This window comes from Mauremys mutica, chromosome 19 (assembly GCF_020497125.1).
Source record: "Mauremys mutica isolate MM-2020 ecotype Southern chromosome 19, ASM2049712v1, whole genome shotgun sequence".
In the NCBI taxonomy this organism is placed as follows: domain Eukaryota; kingdom Metazoa; phylum Chordata; order Testudines; family Geoemydidae; genus Mauremys; species Mauremys mutica.
Window position 1 is genome coordinate 23,280,381 of NC_059090.1, and position 27,591 is coordinate 23,307,971.

General features: G+C 42.5%; 2 protein-coding genes across 6 annotated transcripts; one reads left to right on the plus strand and one right to left on the minus strand.

Annotated features, from left to right (window-relative positions):
• Window positions 1-2,144: 2,144 nt before the first annotated feature.
• SHPK (sedoheptulokinase) lies at window positions 2,145-23,326 on the minus strand. 4 transcript variants are annotated; one of them, XM_044994069.1, is made up of 7 exons: window positions 23,224-23,326; window positions 13,128-13,269; window positions 8,707-8,890; window positions 6,488-6,640; window positions 4,905-5,080; window positions 4,104-4,304; window positions 2,145-3,023 (listed from the first exon to the last, which is right to left on the minus strand). In XM_044994069.1, the coding sequence occupies exons 2-7, from the start codon at window positions 13,264-13,266 to the stop codon at window positions 2,629-2,631; spliced, it is 1,248 nt and encodes a 415-aa protein (XP_044850004.1). In that variant the 5' UTR covers window positions 13,267-13,269; window positions 23,224-23,326; the 3' UTR covers window positions 2,145-2,628. The 4 variants fall into 4 exon arrangements, with proteins under 4 accessions (XP_044850004.1, XP_044850003.1, XP_044850002.1 ...); XM_044994068.1 differs by lacking the exon at window positions 23,224-23,326 and adding an exon at window positions 14,673-15,313 and having other exon boundaries at window positions 4,194-4,304; XM_044994067.1 differs by lacking the exon at window positions 23,224-23,326 and adding an exon at window positions 14,673-15,311.
• Window positions 15,515-27,315, plus strand: CTNS (cystinosin, lysosomal cystine transporter). Of its 2 annotated transcripts, none has more exons than XM_044994074.1 (11): window positions 15,515-15,615; window positions 16,573-16,655; window positions 18,030-18,108; window positions 19,330-19,414; window positions 19,532-19,635; window positions 20,782-20,913; window positions 24,196-24,295; window positions 24,387-24,506; window positions 25,390-25,560; window positions 26,006-26,123; window positions 26,546-27,315. In XM_044994074.1, exons 2-11 carry the CDS (start codon window positions 16,589-16,591, stop codon window positions 26,674-26,676), a joined length of 1,107 nt encoding a protein of 368 aa, XP_044850009.1. In that variant the 5' UTR covers window positions 15,515-15,615; window positions 16,573-16,588; the 3' UTR covers window positions 26,677-27,315. The 2 variants fall into 2 exon arrangements, with proteins under 2 accessions (XP_044850009.1, XP_044850010.1); XM_044994075.1 differs by lacking the exon at window positions 15,515-15,615 and adding an exon at window positions 15,724-15,764.
• The last annotated feature ends 276 nt before the right edge of the window (window positions 27,316-27,591 follow it).

Genomic DNA, 27,591 nt, shown 5'->3' on the forward strand with positions numbered 1-27,591 from the left:
TCCTTTCTCATCAGGTGGCAAAAGACGACAGAAGTGACAAGAGATATGCTAGGAGCATTAACAAACACAGCTGGTTATGGGACAGTAGATGGGGAGGACTCTGAGTTACTACAGAGAATTCTTTCCCAGGTGTCTTGACTGGTGGATCTTGCCCACATGCTCAGGGTCTATCTAATCACCCTATTTGGAGCAGGAAGGAATTTTCCTCCAGGTCAGATTGGTAGAGACCTTGGGGGAGGTTTGCCTTCCTCTATAGCATAGGGCATGGGTCACTTGCAGGTTTAAACTAGGGTAAATGGTGGATTCTCTGTAACTTGAAATATTTAAATGATGATTTGAGGACTTCAGTAACTCAGCCAGTTTAGGGGTTTATTACAGGAGTGGAGTGGTGAGGTTCTGTGGCCTGCAATGTGCAGGAGGTCAGACTAGATGATGATGGTCCCTTCTGACTTTAAAGTCTATGAGTCTATTAATCAGGGAAATTCTTGTCTTGATGAAGCATAGTTATGAACCATATTCCAGATTTTACCAGCTCCCTGAAACTGGCTCAGCTGGATTCAAGGATTAATAAGTGGCAGCTGCAAAGACCTATTTTCTGAAGGGGAAATGTTATTGGCTCCTGGCAGTATCACTCAAAAAAGGGAAGATCTGCTGATGCACAAATACAATATAACTAGCAAAATTAAAACAAAGTGCCACAAAATAGGATGTTTTACCATAACCTTCAACTATTCATAACACAAGAACTAGGGGCCACCAAGTGAAATGAATAGGCACCAGGTTTAAAACAAACAAACGGAAGTATTTTTTCACACAATGCACAGTCAACCTGTGGAACCCCTTGCCAAAGGATGTTGTGAAGGCCAAGACTATAACAGCATTCAACAAAAGAACTAGATAAATTCATGGAGGATAGGTCCATCAATGGCTATTAGCCAGGATGGACAGGGATGGTGTCCCTAGACTCTGTTTGCCAGAAGCTGGGAATGAGCAACAGGGAAAGGATCACTTGATGATTCCCTGTTCAGTTCATTCCCTCTGGGGCACTGGGCATTGGCCATTGTCAGAAGACAGGATACTGGGCTAGATGGACCTTGGTCTGACCCAGTATGGCCGTTCTTATGTTCTACACTTTGTCTGTATTTCCTGATTACGCCAATGGCTCTATACCCACCACATGGAAAAGATTGGTCATGAGGAGGCAGGGGATTAATCCATCACTTTAATTAAAGTCTGTGGATTTAGAGCTCTGGGATAGGAAGCAGATTTCTCATTAAGACAATATAAGTCAGTCCCGATGTTACTAATGAACAAGATGGATATGCAGGTCCAAATTTCAGTTAAAACAGATGCTTCTAGTTAATAAAATTGTACCCAGATAATATGAAACCACTTCATTTACTTCCCTCTCTCTCAAGTAAGGAAATGCATGTCCAACTTCTCCTGGATGATGAAATAAAATACAAATGCTTTTACCTTAAAATAAAGGAGAGGGTACAATGATCAGTGGGGACCATGGCACATGGGATAGAAACCCAGAGACTTATGGCAAGTTCACATGAACAATGCTCAAAACTGAAAAAAGATTTTGATCCAGCCTGCAAGTCGCTATGCCAAGGCTCGGTTCCTTCCAATATGTAAAAGGCAGAGAGTTATAAACTCCTTCAAATAGAACATATCAAAGAAAACGGAAAGGACGTTCTTGGGCTGACACATGTGAGCACATTTCACCCCTCACTGGCAACAACTGCAGTAAGAAGAGAGGGGAATGGATCTATCAGGAGAATTACTATAACCTTTCTCGAACATGAGAAAAGCCCAGTGAACCATCTAGTCAAATATCCTGCCAATGCTGAATTCTTCAGAGGAAGCTCCACTCCACACACACTAGTGTAAATAACTGTGCATTAAAACATGAGAGAAATACCTTCCTGACCCCAAACTGGTAACCAATCTGCACTCTGAAGCATGAGCACTGATGTTTATACGTATAAAGTCATTATACGAGCTAGTCATGAATCTAATTTGGATCAGCAGCAATGTACTTCACTGATCCTATAACGTTCCCTCCTAACATTTTACTGTTACTTAAGAGCCAAAAAGGTGCTCAGCCCTTGAGAGAGAGAGAGAGAGAGAGACTTCAATGTATAAGATATGGTAAATTATTATTTTATTTGTATTACAGTAGCACCTTTAGGCCCCATTGTGTTGCACATATATATGGAAAGAGATAGTTTAATCACAAAACATCTGTAACAAAGGCTACAGATGCCATTACCAACAGACACTGGCTCTTCTTAGCCATCCTAGGCTTCTTTCCTAACAGGAAAATGAGCCTGTGATGAAGTATTATCTTCAACCCAAATTTAATGGAGCTTTTCTCTTCATGCAGCCAAATTTCATGTGATAATTAGTTCTTGATGCACAATTAGGAATGACAAGGTAAGGACATGCAGGACCCTGAGTACATTTGGAATTAGAGAGGGACATTAATGCAAGCTGTTCTTCTCCATACTGAGTGGGATGGTAGATTAAAAGCAACATCAGGAATGATGAGGAAACAGAAACAAAGTGTTGATATGTCCAGAAAAAAAAAAACTTTATATCAGACAATCCTGAACTATGGGTTTATCTTCTGTGCAGCATCACCATAGCAGCACCCATGGCTGCATCCACATCCTTTCCATAGATCACAGGAAATGGGAAAATTTTCTCCACTTCTTGCTTCAGCACCTCATTCCTGGAAAGGGCACTTCCACTTCCCAGAATTCTCTTCACTCCTGCCTCTTTCAGGTGTTGAAATGGCAACATGGAATGCAGATTCTGAATGATCCCATGGCACAATGCTCTGGTTACGTGACCCAGAGAGAGATCAGAAGCAGTGATACTAGTCACTGAAGCCAGTTGCTCAGGCATGTGCCTTTCTCCAAATACAGTTGGGCAGATTGAGAGTCTGGTATCATTTTGGGCCAAGGCTGCGTTGATCATTTGTGTATAGACATTGGACTCTAGAACTTCATACCCTGTCAAAAGGAAATGGTGTTACTAATTTTGTCAGCCTGGTGTCCCTTTCACCTGCCAGAGATGAATGCTGGAGACTTAAAGTATGCTACTGATGCTGGGGCTGTTTCAGTGGTGTATGCTGGCTCAACAGAACACTGTGTATTTGGCTTTTCCTGTCCCTAAGGAGATCGCTTTTGCAGGAATACGAACTTCCTCATCCAAAGTGTTTTGATCAAGAAGTCTTTTCTCATTATAAACACTGCAGTTCTGGTAATGGAACAGTTTTCTCTGAAACATTAGCTATTGGCTCAATTTAAATGAAAAAGCAACAGTAAAGGTAACCTTGCATGTTTGGAAACCAACCAACTAGTGACCTTTTCTTAATAGGGGCAATCATATCCACCTTCTGTGCTGACAGTGCAAAGGTCACTCAAACATTGGTTGGAAGGATTTTAGAATTTACTGTTGCACTGAGACAACTCAAGGAGAGGATATCAAAGTTGTGACAACACATTTTAAAGCACTTTGGGGAAATGACATGATTGTTTTGTATGATACTGCACTAAATCTGGCTCTTTAAAGTCCATTAAGCATTTAAAGTTCTGTGAAAACTGCAACTCAAGGCAATTAACATAATCAAGTCACTCTTTCTAGACTATGAACATGGAAATTAGTGATTTACTTCTGATTTATTGACCTATAATTTTCCTTTGAAAATGTTTCCTTCTGAAATGGAACCCACAAATGATATTCTCAGTCATTCAAGTGCTTGAAACAAAACAAAACAAAAAACCCAGACACAATCCAAATGCAGACTCCAGTTAGTGTTGTTCTCAGCGTGTCCCCTAATTGTTGTACGAAATTCTAGCACTACAGTGGGAACGAATCACATGCTACATGATTTTTGCTCAGATGACACATACTGTACAACAGTGGTTTTCAACCTTATTTCATTTGCAGACCCCTAGAAAAGTTTGAATGAAGGTGCAGACCACAGGTTGAAAACCACTACTGTACAAGACTCGCTGCTTTGACTCAGTCCCTCATATCTTGCTGACCAACTCCCATATTAAGCCTTGACTGTCCCCAAAATACTTTACCCAACTCTGCCATCCAGCGTCCCAACATATCCACAAATGTTGCCAGCACATTTCCTCCGTTGAGTGATGCTGCCACTGCCAGATAGTTACCATCAAAATAAGGAAAATAGGCAACAGCTGACAAGGAATCTGGTGTCTCTGGAGGCTGGAATCCCAAGGGCATGGGGACTGTCAGCTGAGCAGAGGTGCTGATATTGAGAACTACAACGTAAGACAGAAAAGATTTAATCTTTTAGCAAGCTACCCTGAAAGAAGAAAATAAGTTATCCACATACTGTGGTGTTGAGCACAATATAAATACTGAGCTAGGAACAACAGTCAGGCAAAAGAGTGCTATGGTATTAATGGAAAAACTTTATTAGTCCTTTCATGGACTAGAAAATGGCACTCAGACCTGTTGAAAGGTCTTACAATAGAACCTCAGAGTTACGAAGAGCAGAGTTACAAACTGACCAGGTAACCACATGTTTCATTTCGAACCAGAAGTACACAATCGGGCAGCAGCAGAGACAAAAGAGTACAATACTGTGCTAAACCTGAACTACTAAAACAAAATAAAGGCAAAGTTTAAAAAAAGATTTCACAAGGCAAGGAACCTGTTTCTGTGCTTGTTTCATTCAAATTAAGATGGTTAAAAGCATCATTTTTCTTCTGCAGAGTAAAGTTTCAAAGCTGTTTTAAGCCAATGTTCAGTCATAAACTTTTGAAAGAACAACCATGTTTTGTTCAGTTATGAACAACCTCCATTCCTGAAGTGTTTGCAACAACTATGGTTGTTGTGTCCCAGCTGTATAATAATACCTGCATCAGTCCTCTCAGTCATACAAGAATAAACAGAGCACTGAAAATCTCCCAGAGCAATTCCGACTTCCGTTCCCTTTGGTATTCCATGCCAGTCATGGGGCATCCTTCCTGCAATGTCACCAGGGTCACCCACTTCAGGAAGCAAGTCAAGGGGAAAGCCAGATTCTCTCAAACTGCAACCAAAACAAAATTATTATATACACACACACACAGATGGATTAGTCAATACTACAGCATGCAACCTGGCTATGTGCACATCCCTGAGGTCACAAGCTAACCTGACCACATGCTTGTGGCTGCTGGGTTTACAGACTCTTTTGCCCACTCAATTAGCTCTGCTTTGGACAAGTTCAGACTTCCAGTTCCATTGGCTGTGTTGGCTAAAAACTAAAACAGTTTTGTACAGAATAGCAAATAAATCCACCTACATTTATCCTTGATTTGATCTAGCAGGGATCATGTGTTCAAACCACCAAAGTCACATAGCCAAGCAGTATGATAAGGGACAATCAAAAGAACAGACATATAACCAATTTTCAAGTGCCAAAGAACACTGGCTCCCAGGAAACTCTCATGCAGAGGGTTAGCAGGTCAAAAACAAATGAGAAAATGTTAGAATATATATGGAGATATACCTATCTCATAGAACTGGAAGGGACTGAAGGGTCATTGAGTCCAGCCCCCTGTCTTCACTAGCAGGATCAAGTACTGATTTTTGCCCCAGATCCCTAAGTGGCCCCCACAAGGATTAAACTCACAACCCTGGGTTTAGCAGGCCAATAGCTCAAACCACTGAGCCATCCCACCCCATGTTACCTACAACAAGCTTCTTAAACAAACAAACTTCAATGTGAGTACAGGCTACTTCACTACAACCACTACTTCAAGTCAGAAAAAGCTCAGTGAGACAAATCCAAGCTTCTGTTACCCTTTCAATGGGCTAGAAAGTATTTTACCTTCACTGTTAGAAGATCTTTTCACCCTGGAGTCGTGGCCCAAACTGATCCCTGAAATGTATAAGGCCCCGGACTCCACTCCCTGAAAGAGCAAGTCATTTAAAAAAAAAAGAATAAAACTGAGGTCTCATCAAATGCCCGGTAGCCTGACACCTTTTAAATGACACTGTAAGTGAATTTTAATGTTTATGAAAGAGCTCAGCTGAAGGCACTGAAGAGTGAAATTCTCTTTAACCAGCATGTAACTATAGCATGGACAGCTGACCCACTCTGTCCCACCACTGTACCTCATCCATGCCCTAGAGAGAACCCTGGCAGGAAGGAAGCAAATAATTCAGTATCCATGGCCTCTTTGCTGAGTCAGCCAATAATGCCTTCTCTTAGGGTTTCTAAAAATGACAATGCCAGTGACAGCCAACAGTGATGAGGTTTTTATGTGTTTGTGCCCACCACAAACTGGAGTGAGTCATATTGACTCATTCAGCAAAAGGGCCAAACAACCATTAGAGGGAGCAGCTTTCAATTACCCCCTGCCTGGGCTGTCATCATAGTAATAGTCTACAGGAGTATTCACACCATCCGGGACAGACAATAAATAAAATCCACTGGAGGACTGTCACTTACATCTCAGTATTCCAGCTTTTACTTCTGGAATTAAAATATCCCCAGCTGGCAGCATTCTGGACGGACATCAATGGCCTTTCCAGGTCACACAACATGGCAACCACATAGTCGTGGATGGTACCAGCTGCATCATAAGGCTTCAGAAAATCTGGGCTATTTAAACAACAACAAAACAACAGCTGCTTTGTTAAACATCCACTTGCTAACAGTTTCCATTTGTAGTTATGTTTCCAGTTTTGTCTTGAATATCATGACAAAAGAAACCATCTGGAAACATATGTTAATTAACTGAATGAGAGAAATCCTTAGAAAACAAGAGCTTCACTAGAGCTGGTTAGGAAACCTTTTTTCTCTCCCCACAAAAAAAAAAAAAATACCGGTAATTGTTTTTATCAAACTTTCTTCTTTTTATAGAAAAACCAAAAATCTGAATTAAGGGAAAAAATCATTTTTGGCAACTCAAAAATTTAATAGAAATTAGACATTTCCCTGCAAAAATTTGTTTTGATATTAACAAAGAATGCTTTTTTTTTTTTTATAAAAAACCTTTCAAGAAAAAAATTCAACTAATCCTACTGTCTACCTCCAACACTGCAGTTACTCCATTAGCATCTGGTTTTGAGGCCAATAATACAATTAGATCTTTTCCAAACATTCTGAATAGGCTACTTGAGGTTTACTGTAAAAGTGATTTAACAGTGAGTGACTGAGGGAAAACAAAAAAGCTGCTTATTGAAGAACAATTGAAAAAAAAGTGTGTCTAATGTTCTTCAGTGAATTGTTACTTTGCAATAAAACTTCATTACACTGTTGCAGATGAGTATTACTGAATTCCTAGCTGTGTAGAAAAGGAAATAAATAGTGCCACAAAAGTCAAATGATGCAGCACAATATTAAGTAAAGACAATGAGGAGTAACTCCTAAGGCTCCTTAATATTAGTAAAATACTACATTGACTCTGTCCCATCAGTAACTGCATCCTGTATAAAAGACAAGATTTCTCTGGAGTGACAGAAGCACTTTAGAAAAACAGAGTCTCACAATCAAAATTGCAAAGAAGCAACTATAAGGACTGCCTCAGTGATCAAGTCCCAGTTTTTCCATTAAATTGGATTTATGGTGTGTTACCATGCACAATACTCACTCCTACAGGGAGATGGGGGAAACAGTTTTAATACACAAGTTCTTTGTGGCAAAGTACACAGCTGCAGAGCCTGTTATAAAGAGAGAAACAGCAGCATACTTGCACAGAGATGTCCTGCTCTCAGCTTTGGAGCATCTGAAAAAAATCTTAATTCCATCCAGTTGAATTAGGGTGCTCAATATATGCATTAAAACATAAGTACCAAGGATGAAAATAACAGTATAAAAATGAGTGTGCAGAGATCAACCATGTTCCAGATATCATCTAAACAAACTTCAGGAGGAATACAAGATCAAAAGAGTCTTTTATTCCTTTTAGCAAAACTGAACTCCTACTTGATGTGGAAGACTGTGACACTTTGGGAAATGTAATAGCTTATTGAAGCTGAAATGGTTTCAGAATCTACGCAAAGGTTTTGTGGATTCCACACCCTGCTATGGCTGAAGGCAAGTTGTAAATTAAAAACTGCATCCCATGCAAAGCATATGACAACCCAGCAGATTATGTATAAAACCTCATCAGAGGCATGGTAGGACTGCTTAGTGCCTACGAGGGAAGGGAACAGCAGCTAATGTAGGGCCCAATTCTTTTAGCACGTTGCAAGAATTGGCCCAAAGCAACTCCCAACATATTTTAGATTTTCATAAGTATATATAGGAACTATGCTTAAGGCACAGCTATAGGGTTCAAACTATATTAACTGATAATGTTTCCGTTCATGTATAACCAGAGGTGTTTCTTTTCTTGTTAAGTGTTCAGTGGTATTTTTTTATTAGAAGGATGAGAGAATATCACAAACTCAGCTGTATATGGTTAATGTTTAATACTTCCATTTGAAATGATCTTCAGACATTTAATTAATATTATGATTAAAGGGAAGTTCTACTTCATCTCACAAGTCTCCTCTTGCTGGTGCATTATGATGGATAGGAAGAAATATACAGCTGTGGACCCTGAACCAGTATTAGCCTTCTGCAAGAACACTGATGTGGCTTAAATTCCAGCCAAGAAACTGCTAATGAAATGGCATGATACAGAAAATCTAATGAATACAGCTGAAGTTACAGGCTTCTACCTGTTCTTCAAATACCAGTAGATTGTGGCACATCCAAATCCTGTAGCCAAGCTGAGATGTGACTGTGGTTGAGGAAGAGAAGAGAGGAAACTGCTGCTGCAGCGGCCATCTTGCCACGTAATCAGATGACTGACTTCTCCAGGCTGAAAGGTGTGACCAGTTCCACTCTTGGCCCATTTGCAACCTGAAATCAGCAGTATTTGAGAAGCACAGCTTAATTAACTGCAGTTGGTCTGGCACCTTTCAACTCTTGTGACTCAAATTATTCTACAGACACATTTAACACTTCAAAAAATATGCTAGTACTGACTATAGTCAAACTAACCAATCATGTTTTCCAGCCCTGAATAATCTGCCATAAAACCAGTTACCCTGAGATGAAGGAAAAAACATGCTGTCCATAGGCTTTAGCTCTGTCCTCCTAGTGACCATAATATCCATATGAACAGGCACAGGTAAAGATCGAGATAAGACAGAATGTCACATCTTAAACTGAGCATGACCCACCAAAAACTTGCAGCACCCTGAGAAGTGGGGAAAAAGGTCTGTTAGAACTGCATGCATATGCTACACGTTTTAATGTGGCTAAATGTAGAACATCTAGGAACAAAGAACGTAGGCGTGCTTACAAGAGGGGGGGGACTCTATCCTGGGAAGTAATGGATATGAGCTCCCAGTTCAATGTGGTGCCAAAAGGGCTAATTTGACAGGTTTCAGAGTGGTAGCCGTGTTAGTCTGTATCCGCAAAAAAAACAGGAGTACTTGTGGCACCTTAGAGACTAATGCTCAAATAAATTTGTTAGTCTCTAAGGTGCCACAAGTACTCCTTTTTAAAAGGGCTAATGCAATCCTTGAATAAAGAGGGGAATCTTGAGTAGGAGCAGAGAGGTTATTTTACCTCAGTATTTGGCACCGGTACGACTGCTGCTGGAATACTGTGTCCAGTTCTGGTGTCCACAAGTTAAGAAGGATGTTAATAAATTGGAGAGGGTTCAAAAGACAGCCACAAAAACAATTAAAGGACTAGAAAAAAAAAATCTCGTTGTTAAGCTGTGTAGACTCCTTGAGTCTCTCACTATGAGAGAGTTCAGGGGGGATTTGATTACAGTCTACAGGTATGGGGAACAAATATTTGATAATGGGCTCTTCAGTCTAGCAGAGAAAGATATAAGATGACAATCCAATGGGTGAAAGTTGCAGCTAGAAAAATTTGGACTGGAAATAAGGTGTAATTTATTTATTTTTAAAACAATGAGAGTAATTACCATTAGAACAACTTAACAAGTGTCATAGTAGTCTCTCCATCATGGATAATTTTATCTAGATTGGAAGTTTTTCTAAAAGATATGCTCTAGGTGTTGTTTTGCAAAAGTCGAATGGCCTATGTTACGCAGGAGGTCAGACTAGATGATCACAATAATCCCTTCTGCCCTGGAATCCACCAATCACTTGAGCCCAAATTTTAAAACTGTGACTTGGATTTGTCATTTTCTAGCCTAGAAATATCTATACTAGCTCTAACGTTGGGCTCAATTTCATACGACAGATAGCTCATGATTATGTCTTTTTTTAATACAAAGTGCCACTTATATTATTGCTTGATAAATCCAGATGCAACTATCTACAGGGACATGTAACTGCCAAGCAGTAAAGAGTACATGGCATCCTAGCGCTGTAACATAACCTCATAGAACATCCTAGTTCTGTAACACAGACTCATGGAAAAGGTGGACTGCTTCATTAGGCTTTATATTGATTCAATATTATTTTTAGCTTCATTGCCAGGGTACTCCCTATCTTGTTCCTTTTAAATACAAAAGGTAGGATTCTGTGCTGTGCTTCTAAGTCACCTTTGCACCCTCACAATCCTAGGCCACCTGGAGGAGCCAGTCTAAATTATGCCAGCCACCCAGGGCTGCCCAGAATCTCTATACTGCATGCTGATGTTCCACTTCTGTGCCCTCAACCCCACCCTAGTGTGTTCCCTACACTGGGCCTTGTGAAGGAGTCCTAGGAAGGCAGCCTTACAGCTGCCTTCCACAGTTCTTGTGCTGGGGAAGTCATCCCCTAGCCAGATAGAGGGCTTTTATGGACCCTTTACACTGGTCCAGCCCTTTTACATAAAGAAGCCACAGTGGGAGTGAGGCTCTCACCCACAGAAGTTAAGCCACACTGGCAGAGAGGGAGCTTATACGAAGCATGGCAGAAGGCATCATTCTACGATGACCAGTGTCTCCACTAGCCTGAATTGAAACTTTGATACAGCTCCTGAACTTCACTCTCACCCAGAGCAACTTTAAACAAAATGTAAAAGTTATAGTATTATGTGAAGTGTCCAAAGTCCATTTCTATCTTATTTCCCAAATGAAATTAATAGGCAGCAGGTTTAAAACAAATAAAAGGAAGTTCTTCTTCACGCAGCGCACAGTCAACTTGTGGAATTCCTTGCCTGAGGAGATTGTGAAGTCTAGGACTATAACAGCATTTAAAAGAGAACTGGATAAATTCATGGTGGTTAAGTCCATAAATGGCTATTAGCCAGGATGGGTAAGGAATGGTGTCTCTAGCCTCTGTGTGTCAGAGGATGGAGATGTATGGCAGGAGAGAGATCACTTGATCATTGCCTGTTAGGTTCACTCCCTCTGGGGCACCTGGCATTGGCCACTGTCGGTAGACAGATACTTGGCTAGATGGACCTTTAGTCTGACCCAGTACGGCCGTTCTTATGTTCCTTTCCTTTGATACCTGTTCCTTTAAGTCTATTTCAACTGTATTTCCACTTCATCTATTTTTCTAGTTTTAAAATTGATTCTAAGAACTATTATTAACCACAAAGCTAACCCTAAAGGATGCCATTAAAATGTAATTTGCAATATAGAGTATGTGGTTTCACTTAATCTACTCAAAGTAGTGAGAGCAAACAAACATTCTCCTTCATTTTGTTGAATACAGAAATTTAAAACAAAAAGTGACATGTGGCTTTCTGAAATGAAATATTAAGCACCTCCACATGAAAATTGATGCGGCTGATGGAGTCATGAGGTTTTGTTATGCAGCACTCATGGGACAGCTAGAAAGTAGGCAACAGATCCATTAATCCATCAGCCCTTGGATATACTTCTTGGTGATGGTTTTAGTATTTAAAATAAAATCACAGTGGTGAATAGTTCAGGATCTCTTAAAGCAATGGATCCTGCCATTATCTGCAGACAATTACCAGTACTTTTGGGAAAATCAGTTTTATGGTCTACAGCAAATCTCTGCTTCAACTAGGGAGTTCAACATTAAACAATAATAAAAATATTAAATAATAATAGCTATAGGAGTGTACTGTGAGTTAGAGAGAAAATAAAGACATGGAACCAGGTTCTGAAATCCGGAGTAATGCCCCGACCTCAATGGATTTACACCAGTGTAGCTGAGAAAAATCTATTATAATCCCTGCCCTACAGAGTTTGCAATCTAAAACCCCAATCTTGTAAATATGTAGCTGCACGCATTTGTTTACTTGAGTATTTGCAGAATTGTGGCCCATGTGAATATGTCACAGAGGTCGATTTGGTTGCGAGTGACTTGGATGCTAATCCTACAACTACTTACACATGCAGAATTGCATTTCCATTTCCCAGATACTCAGAGTCAACAGCAATAAGAGTATTGTGCATCTGTTATCTATGGCTTATCAGAAAACCATTTCATTTAACGTTGTGGGCTTTTTAAAAAACATCTGACGTCAATTCAAATATTACATTTATTACATTTCGCTCCTCATATTTTGCGTTCAAACTGGAATCTTTAAAAACAACATTCCAGAGCAGAGCGGTATGGGTTATGCTATGTACATTTCCATGGAGTGTAAGGCTAGCTAACTTTTCATAGAAAGATAGACTCAGTAACCTCTCTACTGAAGAGGAATTACTGACAGGTATTCAGACAACTCACTGGGCAACAACTATTAAAATTGCTCATGCGGGGAATGGGATAAAGAGTACTGTGTGTTCCATTAGCACACTTCATTTGGTAACAAACAGAGGACAATTGATAGATAACAGTAAAGGCCCAATTCCCTTCTGAATCCCAATCCTGCAAAACCTTCCTCATGTGAATAGCCCTGTTGACTTCACTGGGACTACTCACTCACATCAGATCCTTAATTAGTATGTCAACAAAGAACATGGTTAAATGGAATGAGTGGTTGTAAATGACCATCTACTACATTTAAGAAGAAATGCATGTTTAACAGGACTTTTCCTGACCATTATATTTAATAAATCATCAAGATGTTTTATGGCAGTTTTCTACAGATTATTCCAGAACTAAAAATGACTTCCAACATCAATAGATCCATCTTCCATGGCTTTCTGCCATTTAGCTTCTACACTACAATATTTATAGCAAACATGTGAAAAGATGGACATTACCTTGGTTTGTTTTCCAAAACACAACCCCATGCATTTGTCCTGAAATACCAATGCGACTAACCCTTTGAAGGTGCTCCTGGGGAAAAGCCGCAAGGCATTCATTCAAGGCTTTAATTATTTTCTGGACATCTTGCTCCATCCCCTGCAACCATAAAATCAGCTATGAGGGTGCTGAGACATAATCTACTAGATTCATGTACAGAATTTATTTAAGCAGTGATACAGTAGCTAGAAGTGAACACCATCTATTATTTAGCTTAACAATATACTGTTACTATAGCTGAATTACCGAGTTACTACTACATAGTTCAAAGTTTCAGCACACACTAATTTAGATGATTTATGGCTAAATATACGCTAGAAACTAAAGTTTAATTACCCACACACAAATACATATGAATTAGTCTATTAACACATAACTTTGATTGTATAAACAAAGATGAGGTTTACCTGCTGTTGTTATTATTTGTATTACTGTAGTCCCTGCCTTTACGACTACAAAAGTCAAGGCCTAGCTTCATAACAAGTTCATTAAAAGCATAGAGATGTACCCTCCATCTTTCTGCCCTGGTTTTTGCCGGGTTGTATCAGTAGACACAATGGACCAAAAGCCCCTTAAGATGAAAGGATCTTGTTGCTTCTTTCTAACACACCATGCCCTACTTAAGCAGCACTCTGATGAAGTTAATGATTGTATCCCGAAGTAAAGTGCAAAATGGGTTAGGGCAGTTTGCCTCTGTTCCCTGTGAAGCAGCATCACATACAAGATCAAGGTGCAGGGAAAATCTTTAAGTTTTTCTAAGGTTCTGATAAATATACGATCTTAGTATCTGGGCTTTCTACTGTTTTCTAGATTCTCAGGCAAAGTACATAACTTGGGTTTGGGCTGTAAGTTCACTCGATTATGCTAGAGCCAAGTTTGCTACAGCAGCTAACTATGGTGCCATCTCAGAAATTGCTCAGAGCTATGTCTGTTTGGAAATGCCACAAATCATTAGGAAAAAAAAAAAAGTATTCATTGCCTATAGTAGAGAGACAAGGTGGGTGGGGTAATATCTTTTATTGGACAACTTAATAAAATATATTACCTCACCCACCTTGTCTCGCAAATATCCTGGGACCAACATGGCTACACCACCACTGCACACTAATTACAGGACAGCCAAAAACATTAATCAGCACTAAATCTGTCTTCATTTGACTTAACCATTTAGGTACCTAACCACTGATTTTTTAAAAACTGACCCTTCTAGAAACAGACTGTTTTACTCTTACTTGGCTTGGCTTTTTCCATACAACACAAGAGAAGTATTTTAAATTAGATTTCAGATAAACAGACGGGCACACCACAGCCACCACCGCAGCCTGGTTTGCCTCCTTTCCCTTCCCCCCCCCAAAGAGCCAAGCAGCATCCTGCAAGTCATTAAAACAACGCTGATAAGTCATTGACGCTGACATGACATGACATGGTGGCACAAAGCTGTGTTGGTGAAACACAATGCCTGTGTCTTGAGCTACCTTGCAATGCTACTGCTTATGTCTCACCTGTGCTCCAGCTGCCGGGCTATCAGCCTGCGCCTGTGTCTCCCTTGAACAGCTCTGGGTCACAATTTGCCCTTGCTCTGTCTCTATTACCAAGGCAGCCTTAACTGAGGTAGTGCCCAGATCTATGCCCAACACACACATAGTTCCAGGTGTGGTGCATGGACTCAGACCTATAGCTTGGTTATCAGCCATCATTTGTGTTGTCCTCTGGCAGATGCCACTTCTTGCACCACTGGGGTGCGTTCAGTCCACCGGCTGCCCAAGTAAATGCCCAGCACACAGGCAGCAATAGGGGACCAGCGCAGAGCCTCAGCCCTGCACCCTGGCTCCCACTCTCCAGCCCTGCTCCCTGGGGTGGCTCTTGGTTACTCGTCTCTCCATCGGCAGGGTGGCTCTAGCTGAGAGGTGCCCAGGTCTCTGCCCTATTCACAGGCAGTGCCAAGGCACAGGTCCAACTAGCTCTGGGCTCCCATGGCAGGCAAGGGCTGGAGGGCCTGGGGCAGCAGCCGCAGCCACCTGAGGGTTAAATCCAGCGCCGGACAGGCCTGAGCTAGGCCCTGGGCTGCGCTGACCCTTGAACTACGAACCCCGGAGCCACAGCGGGAGGGAGCAGCTGCCCGAGTAGATCCAAGGCGGAGCTGGAGCCTCCATCTTGAGTGTGGCAAACCGCCCGCCCACGACCCACTTCTGACGCTTCCCAGGGCCAAATCCCCCCCTAAAAATATATCTAAAGAGTTTTAAACGAGACTTTAATTAAACCAAAAGGGAAACACCCCCCCCCTCAGGGCGTCGCTAGCCCCAAAGCACCAGAGGCCACACCCAAGATGGCGGCCTGGGGCGGCCACTGCGGCTCTACGGCACGCGAGAGGGCGGCCAGATATAGGCGGATGCCGGCCGCCTCACATGGGAGAGAGAAGCGGTAGTCGGACGGAGTGGCCTGGTGGTAGGTGTCCCTCCTGCCTTCGGGGTGTACAGCGGGGTGGGGACCCCCCTCCGGAGGAGCGGCCCATGAGGACCACAAGTTCCGGCATGCACTGCGCCGCGTGGCCACGGGGGCGCGTTGGTGTGAGGGGACCGTCCTGCGCCCCGCAGGTTCGAGCGGCGGGAGGGGGAGCACAGCGGAGCCCCCTCCACCCCGGCTGGGGCGCTGAGACACCCCTCCTGTGCCCCCCCCTTCTGCTGCCTCCGTGTGCCTTGGCTGGGGGGGGCAGAGCGCTGGGGGAGGTGTGGGGCGGGAAAAGGGAGGGTTCTAGGCTCAGGAGGCCGTGGGCTGGGTGTGGGGCTAGATAGGGTGGAGAGGGGAGTGGGGGAAGGGAGGGTTCTAGGCTCAGGTACCCTGGGCTGGGGGGGTTGGGGAAGGGAGGGTTCTAGGCTCAGGTACCCTGGCCCCTGGGCTGGGGGGGAGTTGGGGAAGGGAGGGCTCTAGGCTCAGGAGGCCATGGGCTGGGTGTGGGGCTAGGTAGGGTGGAGAGGGGAGTGGGGAAAAGGAGGATTCTAAGCTCAAGGGTTCTAGGATCAGGTACCCTGGCCCCTGGGCTGGAGGGAGTGGGGGAAGGGAGGGTTCTAGGCTCAGGAGGCCATGGCCCCTGGGCTGGGGCGGGGGGCAGAAATGGTGATGCCAGGTGGGCATTGGGCATGGTGGTAAGTGGGAGCTTGGCAAGATAGGCTCAAGGTGGCCCCAGCCCCAGGGATGGGTGGGGGCTAGGTGTGGAGGTGAAGGGGCAGTGCTGGACTGGCCATGGTGTGTGGGGAAGTGGGTTAACGATGGCCTTGGCAAGGTGATGGGCGAGAGGAAGTGATGCAGGGCACAGTGGAAGAAGTGTGGTAGTTGGGGCTGTGCTGCTACTGAAATTATGCAGGAGCCTTAAAAAAAAAAAAAGTCCTTTCATTTACTTTGTAGCTGTCTGAAGAATAACATGATGAAGAAAAGATGGCTACTTCTCTCAGTGTTGTGTTTTTCACTCTCATTACTAAAACTTTGTGGTAAGTGTCTTCCAAATTGGGACGTTTACCTAGCTGTGCACCAGATCAGCAGTTGGTTATTCATTAGCTAAAATGACTGTCAATTAAAAGGGATTCTGTGATGAAAACCAAATATTCTCCTGTTAAAGGTGACCTGTGTGAAATCGTGGTGTGCTTATAAGGGTATTGGCTTGATGTGACAGCTTCTAACAAAGAATTGCTCTAGCTGTCATTGTCGTGTTGGTAACTTTCTTCCCTTGTATACTATCTTCAGACTATTTTGTGGTGACAAGTCAGCACAAAGTGGGTCTTGTTCCACTATTGATGTAAGTGACTAGGTCAGTAGGCTAGACTCTATAGATTCAGTCCTCATTATATTGCAATCAGGATCACCAAATTCATTCCTATCTATGCTAGCTATTTGGTTTATAGTTGCCAGACGTGTCTACAAGATAAGACAACCAAATTCAGTCACTAGCAATATATAGAATTTTAACAAAAGATCTCTAAAAAGTGCATTTAATATACCACTTTCCCCCCTTCTCTCCTGTTTAAGACAAGATGTCTTTATTCTTTGCTTTTATAAGCTTCTGATATTAGCAGGTATGTGTGGTGAGTTCCAGGTCAGGATTTAAGGCATATTTGTCAGAATTTGGGCACGGGAGTGGAAAACCGTCTGTGGGAGGCTGAGCCATCCTGTGGCACTTGTTTGTATATGAAATGTAATCACACCCTATTCAGTTAAATAGAGTGTCTGACAAGCAAGAAAAGCATAATCTTATTTCTAGCTGCCTTATATGAATATACCCTGAAAAATCAATAGATTGTTGCATGGTACACACTTCAGTGGCAACAGTTTCAAGCACAATAGCAAGATGTTGCCTGAGTACTGCAACAGCAGGATAATGAGCCAAATTTCTTGGCATTCTGCTGGGCTCGTGTGGATCATGCAGCAATTTTAAGAGCAGCTTTAAAGAGTTCTGATTCTTACAGATAATTAGGATCCATTGCTGATCATAGCAAGAAATAATAACATTTAAATTAGCATTTTATAATTAGCTTAGAGTTTAAAGTATTTGTAACTAATTGCATGTGTATAATGTACTTGTTCCAGGAGATAATTGTTTGGCCCATTTACTGTTTTCAGTCTGCACTTTTCTCATTAATGTCTCAATTATTCAGTCACTTGAAAAAGTGCTGATGCTTACTTCCACACTGTTGCTAGTCACAGCTGTCTGCCACTCTAACCTTCCTGCTAACCAACCCAATGAGCTTGTCTAACTGGTTTGTACTGTCAAATTGCTTTCTTTCGCCACACAGGAAAACAACTCATCTTTTCTGGAAGGAGATAATGCCTTTTGTAGAAATCTACGCTTAATGTTTTTCTTTTTCCAGATGGAGCTATCATGCTATCTGTCCCCGAAGTGGTTTCATTAGAAAATGGTAGCTTGACAAATGTCACTGTGATTCTAAGGTAAGGTTAGAACATCAGTTTCCTCTTCTTAATGCTCTGCTTTTGTTACAAGCAGATACACCCACAGGCATCAGACCAGAACAGAGAATGGACAAGACTTGTTCAGATAACTAACTAGATTTGCAGGAAAGATGAGGTGGCTTTGTTCATTTAGGGCTGTGGTTTTAAACCTCTTCATTTGTGAGCGCCTAAAAAAATTAAAATGGAGGTGCATACCCCTTTGAAAATCTTAGGCATAGTCTGCAGACCCCCAGGGGTTTGTGGCCCAGAGGTTGAAAGCCTCTGTTCTATGGTTATGACAACCTTTCATGAACCCTCTAGACATAGTCTGTGAACCCTCACCACTGGAGGGTTGAAAACCACTGATTTTGGGTGAGTTTCATCTGTGTGCAGTGTGTTAGTACAAGGCCCCTGTTCCACTTAGTCTGTGGTACATAGCCTTCATACTGGCCCTCATGGGGATGAAAATTCACCATTAGGTACAAGCTCAGACAGTCTGTATTTTTGTATCAATAAGTTTAGCTAGATGCAAGATCCAATATCATGTGTCTGCTGTTGGGGTATTGAATTCTGCATTGGCAGGGAGATGGACTCCGTCTTTTCCCACTTCAGTTACTATGAGCCTAACAAAAACATGCTTCATGTACAAATGTATCTAGAAGGATGCTTAAATGTTTTATAAATTGAACAGCAGTTGCTGTTCCCAGCACAGAAGTGTAGCCACCTCCGAGCTGAAACACATACTGCATCTGTGGAGTAGATGTTTACTCTAGTGCACTGCTCATTTTCTCAGTCTCTCACTAATAGTGAGACTTTTCCCAGGAATGGAAAGTCCTTCTCGATGTGAGATGACATGGGCTGGGGGAGGGAGGAAGACTTCAGACTGGAGTGGTGGGATGCTTACAAAGTGGGAGGAGGAACAGGGAAATATCAGGCTTTTAAAGATGTTTATCCATCTTCCAAACCTCTGTTAGAATTGACTAGTGGCTGCACAAAGGGAGACCTACAAGTTCTGTCCAGTTCAGATTCCTTTGTCGGTAAAGGACAGGATCTGTTTCTAGAGTATCATGTTGGTGCCATATGTGATTATTAAATGTAAACTGTATGTGGTCCCTCCAAAACAATATTGCCTGAGCTGCATGGAATCAATTCTCCCAGGAAGCCTGAACCTCCTTTAACACGTGGATTTGTAGGCTTCATTTGACTTGTCTGTCTTCACAGTGCCCAATTAAATGAGACCTTGGTGATAACATTTAATGTCACATATTCATCAAAAAATGGAACCATTGTTGAACTACCTGATCAAGTGAGTAACAAAACTGACTTCAGACCTTATGCTAAAGCTTAAATTGGTCATAGTCTGACCTTATTTAAAAAACACATGAATAGTTATTACATGTAACTTTTTTTCCTTGTCTGACAGGTAATATTGCCTACAGGTCTAAATAATTCAAGCTTTCAAGTGAAAGCTAAAGATGTTGGACAAGTTACAGTTTATCTTCATGCCAATAATTCCAACCATACTGGGTGAGTTAAACTACAATTCAGCCCGGGTCATGTGCAACTCCTTGGTATCCAAAGTAGTATAATCATTCCTCCTCCTCCGCCTCCCCCTCTCTTCTCCCCCCACATCATTGCACAGTATCCTACTAATTACACTGCAAGTTCCCTTGATTAACAAACAGTCAGTTCCTCCTCCCTTCCCCACCTCCCAAAATTGAGATAAGTAGTACTGGTAGCTTCTGTATCTTCTATGTATCTTAGAATCATGAAACCTAAAATCCTAGACATTCATAGGTCAGGTTCAGCAGCATACTCTAAATCCCACACAAGGAAAGTCTCCGAGCATGCATAACACTACTCAAGCTGGATATCATTTGGCCCTAAACTCTGTGGGCTACTGCTTTGTTGCTATGCCTATCTTGCTAACACGCTTCCGAGTCTGAGAATCATATCCTTGAATGCTAACAGCCTGACTCTCCTCTGCACACCCACAGCTTTCACAAGACTTCAGTGCAAGCCACAAGTACTTAGCACATCCACAAAACTTCCTGGTTAAAGAGTCTCTTAAGGAATCATGTGTTCACAGGTGGAACTCTCTCTTCCTTGATATCAGAACAAACTGGTGAGATGGGGAATGCTGAGTTGCATTTGCTTGTTGCCGTTAATACCACAGCTCTGCAGGATAATGCATGGTCTTGTCACTTCCTCATTTCACTTCTGCTTTTAACTGTGTCTTGATCATGGCTATTGCTACCCACATCACAACATATCCAGGAACACAAGACAAGCCGGATCATAAGGCTTTGCTTGCCAAGTATGAAGAGTAAAACCTTGCTGTTGCACAACAGTAACATACTAAAAGGAGTAGAAGCAATAGAGGAAGATGAAAGGCTTCGGAAGGCCTGTATAAGGGAGGGGAAAATATGTCCAAATGGAGGAGGATTAAGGGTAGGCAAGACATCACTAGGATTTTTAGAAATCTTGGGAAGACCACAAGGGTGTGTGAAAACGGGGAAAGCTTTATTGCTCTCCTAAAACCCAACCCTAAACTTTGAGTAACTGACTTGAGTTTTCTGCCCCCACAAATTAGAATGAAGGAGTATGATCTATGGAAAAGTGCAGAGAATATATGGACTGTTTAAAAACTGAATAATACAAATTCCTTTGCAGTCCCAGGATTCGATTCCAAGTGATTCATAGTAACATAGTGAGGATTATAGGCCAGGTGACTGGCTGGATCTATTTCTTTGCCTGGTCGATCTCCTTCTACCCTCAGGTTTTTGAAAACTGGCGACGAAAAAGGTAAGGAGACTAGCTGTGAAATGTGCCTGAATCTTGACCATTTGTAACATTGCTATGTGGACTGGTTTCTGAGTAGGATGGGTATCTCTGATGATGATGTAGTTAATTCCCATTAAAGAAGAAAACCAAACTCCCTTATTACAAGAGTCCATTAACATCAGTAAAATAGCAGTTGAATTGATTAGAAATAAGTTTCTTGTTGCAAGCTCAAGTACCTTTTTCTAGAAAACTACTTTCCTAACTACTGTCTGAGTCAGAACTCCAAGGCACTGACCCTGCAATTGGTTTTGCCCAAATGAACCCCTGCAAAGTATCATTGAAGTCAATGGGCAGCAGTGCACATATGTAGCTCTGATTGCAGGATCAAGACCTAAGTCACTACAGATTTTAAAATACCAAAAAAAAACCCAAAACACACCCAAACAAAACAACTCACTACTGGAGAAGTGACTCTCCCCACCCCCTTCTTTTGCCCCTTGAGCACAATAATGGATTCGTCAGATCTTAAATTCACCATCAGAGGGAGCCCATGTAGCCTCATGAGCATACTGGCAACTTTGTAGTAAAGTTTCAGTAATAGAGTTCAAAGAAAAATGCACTCACTAATACATATGCCTCCCTGAGCAGACTCATCTCTATGGAAATTAGATCATGTCTATTATGTGTATGAGGGTAATTTCCCCTAATCACAATTCCGCTTAACTCCACAACTTCTCACCTGTTCAAATGAATGGTTATTCATAATTAAGGCTGCAAGTTTGTCACCGAAGTCACATTCCGTGACTTCTGCAGCAGCTGGTGCGTCTGACTCAGGGGCAGTTCAGGCAGCCTCTGCGCCAAGCGTACTGGCCACTCCTAGGGCAGTCTTAGGCCCCAGGAGCAGCAGAGTTTAGGTGTGGGAGGGAGCAGGGGATGGGACGGGGTGAGGCGGGCTCGGGGCAGTGCTTACCTGGGTGGCTCCCTGGAAGTGGTGACATCCCCCTCGCTTGCTGCTAGGTGGAGGCATGGCCAGGCAGCTCTGTGAGCCAATGGGAGCTGCAGGGGTGGCGCCCTGGGCAGAGGAAGTGCACAGAACTGCCTGTCCACACCTCTGCCTAGCAGTTGAGTGAGAGGGATATCACTGCTTCTGGGGAGCCCCCCAGAGCCCATCTCACCCTATCCTGTGCCCCTGCCCCCTCCCACACCCAAACTCTGCTGCTGCGGGGGGGACGGGAGAACACAGAGCCAGGAAGGGAGCCAGCCCCCGTGGGGAACCCGGGCTGCATGCTGCCCCTAAGTTTTAGTCATAGTATTTTTAATAATAATCATGAACAGGTCATGGGCCATGAGTTTTTGTTTACGTCCCATGACCAGTCCGTTACTTTTACTAAATACCTGTGACTAAATCTTAGCCTTATTTATGATGTATCTTGCGGCAGCCAGAGACTGCAGCCCCATTCTACTAGTCACTGTACAAATAGGTAAAACATACAGCCTACTCCAGGGCAGGGAGTGGGACTTTTTTGTATGTTAGACAACCAGAGTAATAGTTTCCTAAATGCCTAATTGGGGAGGGATAGCTCAGTGGTTTGAGCATTGGCCTGCTAAACCCAGGGTTGTGAGTTCAATCCTTGAGGGGGCCACTTAGGGATCTGGGGCAAAAATTGGTCCTGCTAGTGAAGGCAGGGGGCTGGACTTGATGACCTTTCAAGGTCCCGTCCAGTTCTAGGAGATTGGTATATCTCCAATTATTATTACTTAAGAACCAAAGACCTATTTTCAAGTCACCCAAGTGCTTTTGTAAAATTTACCCCAATCTCAATCACATCACTTTCAATTGCCATGTGAATAAATGACTGGAAAGATGGGAGTGTTTTTAAAATATATATCAACCCACTCACACATCCTGCAGTGGTGACATGGTTGTCCCTCCCATTCTGGGTCGGAGGGAGGCCTCACCATCTCTCTACATCATCAGGATCTCTGCCTAGTATCGGGGAACTAGCAGGCCAGGTCTAACCAGGCAGAACCCTAGAGTCTACAGACTCCTGGGCTCTCAGGCAAGGGCTGGGCTAACCTGTCATTCTAGCTTCCTCAGACAGGAGGCGAACACCTGCCACCTGGCCTACATTGGGGAGGTTGCCACCCCAGGGGGTAGGGAGACCCAGGCCCACTTGACTCCACTGGGTCCCAGCCCAGGGCCCTAACAATTGCAGAGTAGTCTGTCAGTGGGGAATTCAGCTGCAACACATTGACCATGTTTCAGGCAGCACTATAGCAGACTAGAGTCAGCTGCCCCTTGGCCACTTCCTCCCCTCCCCTCCGGGTTACCTAGATCAAAGGGGTGTCCTCTGTCTCCCCAGGTAGGTGGCCAGCAACAGTCCCAGCAGCTCCCCTGCAGACACAGGTTCCTTCATGAGTAGGTTGTCTCTCCCCCTCACAGTTTCAGACCCAACTGAGCTGGGGCTTTGCCTTTTATACTTCCTGTCCCATCTATCCACTTCCAGTGGGAAGGACAAGGTGGGTCTAGCTCCACCCCCCTGAGCAGAGAGAGTGGTTCCTCCTCTTCTGGCTTGGAGGGAGGCCACACAGCTTCACTACACGCATGCTTGTGCGCACACACTGTAGTGCAAGTGACTACATGTGAATTTCAGCCCTGGTGAACTTTCAATAGCACATGAATTGGAGGGAGAATGGAACTTAGAGTGCAACCTCCAGTGACCTTACACTAAACCATGATGTAATATGGCTGGTTGACAAGATTATTATTCTCCCCCACCCCACCCCCATGGTTGTAGAAGACACTTTGTATTTGTAACCAATTAATTTATAATACATGCCTTTAACAATGATTAGTTATCTTGCCTCTGACTTGAGTTTTTCTTTCACTCAGTGAGTGAACAAATGATTGTCTATACAAGTTTAAAATTCTTACCTGGAATGTGAGGACAGAACAGTGGGCAGCAGGAATGGACTCCTGATGTAATGCTTCTGGTTGTGGATCTAATTTAAAATATCTGATTCAGTGCAGTTGTATGGAGTTGAGGCAGACAACATAGCAATATGAATTTTGAAAGTAAACTTTATTGTAAATGCTATCAAAATATATAGTATGTATGTGGTGAGGGTTGTCCCTCACACAAATGACTTCTTTTATAAAGCAGTATGGCCACAGTAAATGTAGAAAGCCCTTAACTAGGAACCTTCTAGTGCCAGAAAGTCAGTCCCTTTATGGCACTGACAATGCTGCTCCACAGATGCATCTTTACATGTAAAGTGGTGGTTGTTTTCTTTCTTTCTTAGTGTTGTTGGACTAAGCTTTGACTACGTAGCATTAAACCTCACTGGCTTCATAGCATACAGTGTATTTAATGTAGGACTTTTCTGGATAGCCTATGTCAAGGTAAGTGCACTTGTCGTTCTTTCAATGAAATATTTCATTACTTGTAGAACAGAGTTATGGTAGCTGACTTGCTTGGGATTTTAATACTCAGGAGCAGTTCCTACGCCAGTATCCCAATGGAGTGAACCCTGTGGACAGCAATGATGTCTTCTTCAGTCTCCATGCAGTAGCTTTAACTCTCTTTCTAATATTTCAGTGCTGTATATATGAGGTAGGTTTACCTATGATACTCTTATTCCAAATGAAGCCAAAACAGTTGATTATGTTTAAGCTTTGAGGCTGAATATTAATAGAATACCTAGCAATTATAGGGTTCTTCATTTTCACAGCACTCTACAAACATTAATTTTTCAACATCCTTCTCAGATAGGCGAATACTATTGCCATTACAGGGGAAATGGGGGCACAATTTCTATTACTCTTACAAAGCCATGTGGACTGGCAGAATCTGGTTTAGAATTTGGGAGTTGTTTTGGGGTTCCACTTCTGTGCTCAGTTCACTGCCGTCCCGATTACAAAATGTGTGTGGATGGTGTTCACTTACAGGCCATAAACATGCTCGGTGGAAAAAAAAATTCATACCTCTTCTGGGTTAACAAGCTGTGAAAGAGGGGTGTGTGTATGTGTGCTCCTTACCCCCTCTGCCAGAATAGGATGTTTTCATGAAAAGTCAGGGTGTGTGGTAAAAGTGACTTTGGCAGCTTCTCTGCGCCCTAATCACTGAACATCTCACAAATGCTATTATGAGCATAAAGCCCCACAGCTTGTCTTAATTTAGAGTTGAGTAATAGAACAAGTCCCACAAATCTCCTGCAAAAACATTGCAGGAAGATTGACCCCTTCCTCCTGGACGCTAACATTCTGAACAAGATTCCCATGGGAATTGGGCTCAGCAATTGTACTGTTATCATAAACCTGTAGCAAGCTATTAAGCTACTAAAACAATGCGGGGATACTTGAGAAGGGATCCATCTAGCCCGTTCTGCAATGGGCTTTGGTTGTATGTTATGCTCAGCATCATGCATTCTGTGCTAACAGGTGGGAGGGAGCTGGGTATAACTAATTCTAAATGTATATAATGTCTCATTTTTCAGAGAGCTAGTCAAAGAGTGTCCAGAGTTGCTATTGGGCTGCTTGTGATTGCGTGGATCTTTACATTTACCACCCTGTTCGTGGCTGCAGCTGGAGAAATCACATGGCTACAGTTCTTATTTTTCTTTTCTTACATTAAACTGGGAATCACACTGATAAAATATTTTCCACAGGTAAAAATGGGCACCACTATCTCCTAACTCAAGTGGGTAGCAGTATGCCACATACTAATATAGGCGGTTACCTGGAAGAGCACTGTAGGTTCTTTAATATGTGGTGCATATGATTCTAGAATGTGGACTATACTATTTTTAGAATTGTGATCAAAACAGATCACTTGATTGGCTTTTGTGCTGACTAAGCATGCAAGTAACTTTTTTGCAATGTGTGAAAACTAATCTGTTAAACCAGCGAGACTCTTACAGCTGGGGTTGACTGAGGCATTGAAAGGTCATCTGATGTCAATAAGTGAAGAATTGTCCACTTTTGATGGGGTAGAATAAAAATTTTTGTCTTGTGTGACTGCTTGATCTGCAAAAATATTTGCTTTTTATAGATAAAGTATGCAGCATATTTAAATTCACTTTGATCTGATTCCCTTCTATGCCTCTTTTGTAGGCATACATGAATTTTCGGCGGAAGAGTACTGAAGGGTGGAGCATTGGAAATGTGTTACTAGATTTTACTGGTGGAAGCTTTAGCCTCCTTCAGATGTTTTTACAGTCTTATAACAATGGTAAGCATAGAATTGAAGCCCCCTTTTAGGGCCTACATTTTCCACTAAAGGAAAAACCTGCCACAAAGCACTTTCTACCAGTCCAGACCCACTTAAGGTCCTTCCCAAAACTAGGTGTCCTGCATGCAGCCATCAGTGCTGTAAAAATGGGGTAAAGGAGAAGTTTGTCTTCTAATGCAAGCGATTTACACATAGTTGTTTGTAACCATACAGCAGCACAGAGTACCTTATTGCATTAACCCGTACAATGTAGTGAAATCAAACTATGATTAACCTGTGCTGTTAAAAATAAACCATTTTAGTGGCAAACTCTAATGATTTATATCATATACCCATAACTATGGAATAACCAGCTTAAGTCTATTAAATCGGTTAATGTGAGTGACAATGCAGCTTTTCAGACTACCTTGTTTTTTTGACAGATGAATGGAAATTAATCTTTGGAGATCCAACTAAGTTTGGACTGGGCCTCTTCTCCATCATCTTTGACATAGTCTTCATCATCCAGCATTACTGTCTATATAGAACACGGGGATATGAGTCTTTGGACTAGAGTCCCACCTCAAACAGACACAATAGTACGGATTTATTGGTGTTACCTCGCTGCTGGCTGAGGGATTTCCAGACTACGCACCAGGTACCAGCGTGACTAGTTCGAGTCGTGCTGTTTATAATTCCTCTTCAGTATGGGACTGCAGCGAACTTTTTTGCTTAATGCCAAATGCCTTAATGGATATTCCATTATCCTACCCCTTGCAGCTGGACAAGATTTGCAACCCTAGAAGCTAATTCCCGGCCAGCCTGTCTCGAGCTGGCCTAGTAATATGTGGCTATCTTTGATCAATACAGCATTCGGGGGGGGGGCAAGGAAAGAGCTGGGCTTCCTTCAGCTAAACACCATTGGAGGGTGAAAAACCCAACCAGGTACCTTTTCAAAGTAGTGACCAAGAAACAGGTTTTTATGGAGTGGACAGTAGAATTTAACTGCACTGCCGCCTTCATCTTCTCCCAAACCAAGTTGTAAGTGGAAGGCAGTGGCTCAAGAAGACTACTTGGTAACAACAGATGCATGTAGGTACAGTGGGTTAATGAAGTCACTAACCAAAAAGCATGAAGACCAGACCAGCACTAATCAGACTTAATATCACAGCACATTCCTATGATGGTGTCAAGAGCTATACTTGAACACTTTGAAAAATGACTTAATGTGATCTGAGTGTACATCACCAAGCACTTTCAGTAAAGGTACTAAATCTAGTACCAAATTTCTGACTATTTACTGCACTAAGTTAAGTTATTCACATTTGGTTCCATTAAAGTGCCTAGTCTGTGCTGTTGAACAACTTGTATTTAAGTCTGATCCTGTTGTTCAGTAGCCTAATGATTAAAACTTGTATTAGTCTTAGTGTTTCCTCCATTTTCCTGAGTAATCTAGGCAGTAGCTGATTAGCACTCAAACATGGCACCT